Source organism: Myotis brandtii, unplaced genomic scaffold (genome assembly GCF_000412655.1).
Source record: "Myotis brandtii unplaced genomic scaffold, ASM41265v1 scaffold986, whole genome shotgun sequence".
Lineage (NCBI taxonomy): Eukaryota > Metazoa > Chordata > Mammalia > Chiroptera > Vespertilionidae > Myotis > Myotis brandtii.
The window spans coordinates 1,616,356-1,624,726 of NW_005372102.1; the positions used below are offsets into that span (position 1 = coordinate 1,616,356).

General features: G+C 54.3%; 1 protein-coding gene across 1 annotated transcript in view; it reads right to left on the reverse strand.

Annotated features, from left to right (window-relative positions):
* HTT (huntingtin) overlaps window positions 1–8,371 on the reverse strand; it is a 100,908-nt gene that overhangs the window by 76,635 nt on the left and 15,902 nt on the right. Inside the window, exons 2-5 of the mRNA XM_014533453.1 lie at window positions 7,838–8,017; window positions 3,745–3,865; window positions 1,746–1,805; window positions 1,301–1,380 (exon numbers count right to left, since the gene is read on the reverse strand). Of these exons, the coding sequence (XP_014388939.1) occupies window positions 1,301–1,380; window positions 1,746–1,805; window positions 3,745–3,865; window positions 7,838–8,017 (441 nt within the window). The remainder of the gene's footprint in view (window positions 1–1,300; window positions 1,381–1,745; window positions 1,806–3,744; window positions 3,866–7,837; window positions 8,018–8,371) is intronic.

The window sequence follows — 8,371 nt, forward strand, 5'->3', positions numbered from 1 at the left end:
GGCTCAAGCCACACTTCTTCAATATGGCTGCCTTGTTCAAGCATCAAGAGAATGTGGCTTACAGAAACAGTAAGATAGACGATGAGGGAAATGAAGGTTAAGGAATGAGAATGAAGCTTCCGTGGGAAGACGCATTACAGAAAGGGTCAGTGCTCAAGCTGAACAGGCCTCAGAGATAAGACCTGGCTCTGAGAAAGCAGCCGCCCTGCGGACAGGAGTCACAGGCTGGACAAGCCAGGACCTCAGGACCCCGCCAACCTTGGGAACTCGGCAGCGCCCTCTAGTGCAGGGCCAGGCACCACGCCGTCTGCACCCAGGACTACCTCAGGGAGCCTGGGCCCACATTTCTAAGGAGATAACTGTTTTGTGAGTCCCAAGGGGAAAAAACAAACCAGCATCAAGAGGAAGAGAAATCTGACTTTTGAAGAAGTAACATCAGGTCAATGAGTCAACAGAGAGTGTCTGGGGTGACGGGGCGCTGGGGGCAGCCTCCCTGGGCCTGGTAAGAAGCTGGATTTATCTGGACAGCTCGGGGGATGAGCTTGATCCGATCATATTTTAAGGTCACCTTGGTTGCTAAGTGGAGAATATAACAAGCTTTTCAAAATAAAAACAGTAAAAGCAAAAGGTTAAATAAAGAGACATTTCCTTAGTGCTGTATCTCTGTTAAACGCAAACGCACTGGAATCAATCGTTGCTTCATATTCATAGTGAGGGTCCGGGCCACTCCCGCGTTCCTCCCAGGGAGCCGAGGGTCTATGGACGTTTTGCCAGTTAAGGAGACCAAGGTGGAGTTAAAAGCTGTGGTCCTTCTTTTGTTTTTTAAGATAGAACTGTTTCCTTAGTCAAAACTATTCGCAGTTTAACGCCCACGGTTGAATGCCCACGTTGGTAACCCATGTCCTAGACACGGGCATGTATTTCCATAACTCCTACCGTAAGCAATGGGGTTGGACTTGACCTCCAACCACTTGCCAAGTCCCTTTCCCGCAGCTGCCGCGCGTGGACACTGTTGTCAGCACAGGACAGGGGGAGGACCCTGGTGTCCGGGGCGCCCACCTCCTACGGGCCTTGGGGGAGGGGAGGTGGAAAGGAACAAGCTCACGGATGGAGCGTGCAGGAATATTTCTGGGAGCAGACATGCTATGAGGAAAAAACCAGGACAACATCAACCACAACACAGCGCACGGGACCACCTCAGGAAGCGACATGTGAGCTGAGATGTGAAGAATGCGCAGGAGCTGGCCTCCACCGAAATATCAACAATAACGACGATGACGACGCAGAGCATAGGACGTACCTGCATTTCTGGGGCCGGACCAGGTGCGCCAGCTCGGCGAACCTCCACAGGGCAGCACGCAGGCTCCGGGGAGCGCCGTTCTGCGTGGATTAATGAGTGGAGTTACATTGTAGGGTCACGGACACTAGTCACCAAGAGGACTTCACATAACAAAAGCATTTTTTCATTGTTAACTTCTATTTTTAGAGAAAAGGTCATTTGAATGTTTACTTTAGAAATTTTAAGGTCTAGTGAATTTAATTATAACGATATAAAAATTAAGTTACCATTTTAAATACCCAACTCCTCTAATAAACTACGAAGAGCAGAAGAAAAGTGAAATTATGTCTACTACAGCAAACAGCTCTCCCTTCTAACATTTTTACTTATTAAATGTAAGATGACATTTCCCGGAAACAGCTCACGGCAGCGAGGCGGCCGCTGCTGGTGGCGGAACAAGGCGCACCTTCTTGATTTCCTTGTAGAGCTCGAGCTGCAGCCTCGGGAGGTTAGAATCCATCAGCGCCTGCAACACAACCAGAGCTCGGCTCAGGCAGACAGCCCGCCAGCAGCTCTGAGCAAGCTGAGGCCGCTTACACCTCAGTCATGGGCGAAGTAAACGCTAATAGCAACTAAACGAAGAACCTATTCACTGAGGAAAAAGCACATATATGCACAGGTGACTCACCTGAATAAAAATGGAATTTAATTTTATCACAATCAAGTACTACATAATATCAAAATGAAAGGGCAGATGGTTCAACAAATTCATTCTAAAGCTCTTATCTGAAACCCTGAACAGGCAGCGAGTGCAGAAAACCCTGAAAGTTCTGTCTTCGTTCAAGTGCACTCTGCCAGGTGACCGACATTAGTTAGCAAGGCCTCAGTCAGGGAGCCGCGGGCGGTGCACCTGCGGGGTCAGAGCCTCGCTCTGCCATGGAACCCACTCCCGGTGCAGACCCGGCGTCCTCCTCCAGGTCTGGCCCTCCCTTGATGTCCCGATGCGCCTAGCCTATGGCCCAGGGGCCCTCTGAGCCCGCAGCCAGCTGGGAGCCACAGGCCCCTCCCAGCCAGGGCCTGCTCACCCTCCCAGGGCCCGCCTCCTTCCAGACGCTCCGCTCTCGCTCTGGGCGCTGGCCCGGGCTCCGGAATCCCAGCAGGGCCTTCGCCGCTCCCAGGCAGGCCTCCCTCGGCACAGGCTTCCCTTCCAGAATAAGCACTCCCCTGACCGCATCAGCCATCTGCCAGAGCCCTCCTCCTCCCCAAGTAAAGCACACCCCCGTTCTGGGCGGCACACACCGAGGCAGGCTCACCGAGGAGGGAGCCTGCGAGGCTTCCTGGCACCAGAGGCCACGCCAGTGTAAGAGGCCCGAGCCTCCTACTTGCCCCCAGCCACCACCTCCAGGAAGCCTCTCTGCCCCCAACAGCGAGCACCCGGCTGGGACTCAGGGTCTGCACTTCTGTCCCAGCCGCCTCACACGGGACTGGACGTGACTTGAGGGCAGAGCACATGGCCAGGCTCATCGGGTCCCCAGAGCACTTTCCTACGTAAATGAAGAGGGAAATGTGCCCCAACTTCCTGCAAGGCCCCGCGACCAGGACCCTGCGGAGAAGGAGCGGAGGCATCTGCTCTGAGCCAACGGGAGGAGCGGCTTTGGAAAGTGTCGAGAACCATGTCGGAGCCCTTCCTCGTGCCGGTGAGTCCACAGGGGGAAGTGTCTCAGTTTGGACACTCGCACACTCCAGGTGGCTCAAGGGCAGCCACCGGGTGGGGTGGGGACCCGACCGCAGGCGGGCGGAGGAGGCTCAGGACAGTTTCCAGCGCATCAGGAATTAGGAAGAAGGGCGCTGGGCCGTGGCAGCAGGAAACCGAAAAGGCGACAGCAGATTCTAGCTCTGTGGCCTTGGCCACAAACGCCACATCAGGAGGCAATCTCGGAAGAGGACAGGTGCCCCTTCTCTCCCCTGACCTCCCTGTCAGCCAGGGCTTCCGCTTCTGGCTGACCTCCTGTCCTGCGACCCCTCAGCCCAGCCAACCTGCTGCCAAGTCACAGCCTGACCTGCAAGCAGCACTGCCCGCCCAGACCCCCGGAGGGCAGAGAGAGGGGCGAAGGAGGGAGCTAGAGACACCACAGAGGAGTCCAGGGGCCTCGTGGTCTCTCCGGACACGCCCCCAAAGGTGCACCCAGGAGTCACCACCAGCACCCGCCCTGCCCACCCCCTGCAGTGAGGGCAGGCAGTCCTGCAGGCGGCGCCCCCCACACTGTGGTGCAGCCAGTGCGACAGCTGAGGGACGGCGCCGCTCCAAAGGCCGCCGGCTACGCCCAGCTCGGAGAACGCCGTCCCCAGGGCCCCTTTTTTAAATTTATGTGATGTATTTATTGGGTGACCCGGGTTAATAAATTCCGTAGGTGTCGGCTGCACAGCTCTGTGTGTCATGGCGGATGCTGGCCCCGGCTTCTCACCTTGATGACCTTGTTGAGGCACTCGTCAGCCACCATCCTCACGTCCGACTCCGCGTCGTCGCTGCACAGCAGGAACAGCTCCATGGCGATGCCCAGCAGTTTCTGAAACTCGGGAGAATTTCTAAGTGAAACAAGGAGAGAGAATGTCGCAGCAACAAGAGCCTAAGAAGCCATGACAATCAAACGTCACGTGGCGTCTGGTGTCCTGTCCGGGACGCGGGAGCACGAAACAAAGTCGATGTCTGTCGCATGGACCCTAACTAGGAAACACGACCACAGTGACGCTAGAGGCTACGATGGGGAACCGGATGTGGGCACTGGAAACTGCTAGCTCCGTAATTCTTCCGTGAATTTAAAACTATTCTAAAATTTTAAAGTTTATTTACAAAAAAAAGAGGTTGTGTTTGCAAGACAAATCTCATTTTTTAAAGTTTTAATTTAAACGTTTTTGAAAGACTCTCCTTTTTGTGTATTTTAACTCAATTTTTTAAAAAGACACTGCTTGAGCCTGGCTAGCCGGTTTGGCTCAGTGGATAGAGCATCAGCCTTTGGCCCAAAGGAAGCGAACCCGGTCAAGGGCACATACCTCGGTTGCAGGCTCCTCCCCGGCCCTGGCCCTGGCCAGAGCTCCTGCAGGAGGCAACCAAATGATGTGTTTCTCTCACATTGATGTTTCTCTCTGTCTTTCCCTGCCTCTCCCACTCTCCCCAAATAAGTCAATGGGAAAAATGTCCTCAGGTGAGGATTAACAAAAAACAAAACAAAAACAAAAACCACACAAATGACCCTGCTTGAAATGCTGGCACCCCAGCCAGCCGCCCGCTCTGTGCCACAGGTGACTGACTTGCAGCATTCTTCTTTGTAACCCTCGCCCGGGAACATGCTAAGGGAAGCGAGAGGAGGGGGGGTGGGGGACATCGATGTGAGGAACATCAATGGGTCAATGGGCGGCTTGCAGAGGTGCCCGACCTGGATGGAACCTCAGTCCAGGCGTGTGCCTGACCAGGACCGAACCAGGGACCTTCCAGAGGACAGGACGGCCCTCAACCCACTGAGCCACACTCCTGCCACCGAGTCAGTCCCCGCTCTAGCTCTTCACTCCCTTTGCATCCTGCTTCCCGTGTGTCCTAAAGTCCAGCTGGACTTCACCAGACGCCACGTGTCCACGGTCAGGCTGTCGGGCCTGCCACACTCACACACACTGAACTCTCGCAATGTTTGTGAGTGATTTTAACACGTGTAACCAAGAGCCTGTGTAGGCTGTCGAGATCCAGGAGGCTAAACACAGCGAAGACAGAGATACAGGGACGGGCCACGGGCAGGAAACCGGTGCCCCAGCACTGGAAGCGCAGCACGCCAACAGGACGGCCCTGAACAATGGCGCCGCGCCTCACACAGCAAGTTGGCTGCCGTGTCACGGTCGCAACCCGGTGTGCTCTGAAATGGGGTCCCCCCACTCTCTCCCTCAAATTCCCACCGACAGTCAGAGAGCCCAGGAGAAAGCGAAGGGCGGCCTCAGCGATGGTCAGCCATAGAAGCAGGACACAAAGCGGAGCAGCCGCCTGGCCCACGGGCAGTTCAGAGGAGGGAGGAGGAGTAGAGGAGGGAGGCCCCGGGAGAGGGGAGTAGAGGAGGGAGGCCCCGGGAGAGGGGAGCAGGGGAGGGAGGCCCCAGGAGAGGGGAGCAGGGGAGGGAGGCCCCAGGAGAGGGGAGCAGGGGAGGGAGGCCCCGGGAGAGGGGAGCAGAGGAGGGAGGCCCCGGGCGCAGGCCAGCATCCATGCTGCTCAGAGCAGCGCTGTCCATAGAGAGACCAGCTGACCTGGGCGGGACTTGGGCTTCCTAACAGACACCGCAGACATCAAAAGAGGCGGAAAATTACCTTCACGCTACATTTCACTTCACCCAATGTATCAAAAATACTATTCAACATGCGATGGGTAACACATCACGATCCCTTTTACACCTCAAATCCGTCTCCTCGACCCAGCAAGCAGGACTGTGCCTGGGCTCCCGCGGGCAGTCATCCGGGGGTCACTGGGCTCCCGCGTGTCCCGGGCCCCCGCACTGCTGCTCTGATGCTAGTGCCTCGAAAACCACTGTTACAAACACCTGATCTGTATCAATCGCTTTAGGCAGGAAGGTAAGCCCTGTCCACTGACTTATCTTAGCCGGAAGCAAAATCCTTCATCATTTCTTACCTGAAGTTTTCGTACTGTTAGTATCGTTTCTGGTCATAAATATGTGTAAATCATCTTGTATAAAGTTAACTAGCATTCCTTTCTATAAATGCACCTTAAATTTTCAACTCCCCTACTGGTAAACACTGAGATTATCTTTAATTTTCTAACGGGATGAAAAACTGCCCTAGACCAATGTCATTACCCACTTGCCTAAGGCTAAGACCAGAAGTGAAACCAATGGAACACAGATCTAGTTTAAAGCATTGTATTCTGCCAAATTGCCTTTTAAGACGATTGTATCACCACTGACAAAACCCTAAGTAGTTTTTAATGTTTGCCAATTTGACAAGTGAATCATGTTCTTACAGGAATGTGCCAAGCCTAACGACAGCTTTGGTCAACAAGGAACCGCATATATGAGTGGCCCCTTCAAATTGTAATGCTGGGAAACGCCTACGGCCTGGTGACGTCACCGCGCAAAGGCTGCGATATCGCCAGGGCTGTGGGTGAGCTGGCACACAGCTCTCACGGGTGTGGGTGGGGATGGCACCGCGGCTCCTGCAGGGGTTCCTGGGAGCTGACTCCCAGGAGCTGCTGGAACTGGAGCAGGAACGCAGCTGAAGAGGAGGCAAGCGGAAAGGGAACGGAGGGAAGGAAAAGGACCCTCAGAAAGTTCACCGTGAAGGCCAGTGGAAGTGCTTACAGACTTCAACACGCTCCTTAAACAGCATGACAGCACGGCCCACCTGGTGGGTGTGCTCAGCGGTTGGAACATCAGTCAGGGGTCGTGGGGTCAATCACAGTCAATAGCACGTACCTGGCCCTACCTGGTTTGGCTCAGTGGATAGAGCATCGGCCTGCAGATTGAAGGGTCCCAGGTTCGATTCCAGTCAAGGGCACATACCTGGGTTGCAGGCTCGATCCCCAGTGTGGGGTGTGCAGGAGGCAGCTGATCAATGATTCTCTCTCATCATTGATGTTTCCATCTCTCTCTCTCTCTCTCTCTCTCTCTCTCTCTCTTCCTCTCTGACATCAATAAAAATAAAAAAAATTTAAAAAAAGAGCATGTAGCTGGGTTGCGGGTTCAATCTCAGCCCCAGTGGGGTGAATGCAGGAAGCAACCGGTCAATGTGTCTCCCTCACATCGATGTTTGTCTCTCTCTCCCTCTCCCTTCTACTCTCTCTAAAAATCAATGGAAAAAATATCCTCAGGTGAGGATGAATAACAACAACAAAAACAGCTTATAGAATAAGAATATAAAATTTTTTTCTAAAACCAGAAAACATATTCTTGTACAGTTGTACAATGTGTTTGTGTTTTAAGCTACGTGTTATTACACAAGAGCAGCCCACACTGCTGGGAACCTCGCACCCTGAGGGCCACCCACGGCGGCCCAGTGCCCAAGAGAGCGAGGCAAGGGTCTGACCACTGGACAGGCACGTGTTGTTCCAATGACTAACATAATGTAAAATATCAAAGAGAAGATGATGTTTAAATGATCACAGTTACTGAGCGCCAATTAAATATACACATGCTGCTCACACGGTCCGGGTATAAAAAGGGGGCAGCCCTGGCCAGTGTGGCTCAGTGGATAGAGCGTCAACCCGGGGACGGAAGGGTTGGATTCCTGGTCAAGGGCACGTACCTGATTGTAGGCTCGATCCCTGGCACTGGGAGGCAATCAATCAATGTGTCTCTCTCACATAAATGTCTCTCCCCCTCCCTTCCACTCTCTCTTAAAAAAGTAAATGCAAAAATATTCTCGGAAGAGGATTAACAACAACAAAAAAGGAGGAGGTGCTGCTCACTGGTGTCTGGGAGAAGACCAGGGAGGGGCCCTTTCAAGGCTGAGAGACGAAGTTACAGATGAAACGCATGAAGCGCTTCTGCGCCGGAAGTCGAGGGCACCTACCTGAGCGACTGACCCACTATGCTCTCACAGATGGTCAGACAATGGTTCACGCGGTCCTTCTTGGTGGCTGAGAGCTCCTTCTTTCTGAAAGAAAAGGAAGGGAAGGAGTGAGCTGTGCTGAACCAGGCGCCCACCTCTTGCTGCCCGTCCCTGACGCTCCCGTCCCTGGTGCTCCCGTCCCTGATGCGCAGGAGGCCACGGCAAAAAAAAAAGGGGGGGGGGTTGGGGGCAGAGTGCGGTCAGTGCGGGAGGCGCCGAGGGCTCAGCCCGGGCTTCCTTACCCACATGCCCCGGAGCCACGCCAGGTGATGCTCCTGACGCACCTGGCTTTCCCAGGTCGCGGAGACACTAGGTCCCAGGGATAAATTACAGACACGGGCTCATCGTTTCTATCTCCCCAACCGCGAGATAGAAATAGGCCTCCCGCTCAGAGCCTTTCTGCACAGCCTCCTCCTCAGACTCCCCAGCCCGAAAGAGGGGGTGCAAAGCCAGGCCCAGAAGCCCAGGCTCAAGGTGCCTGCTCCAGGAGGCCCA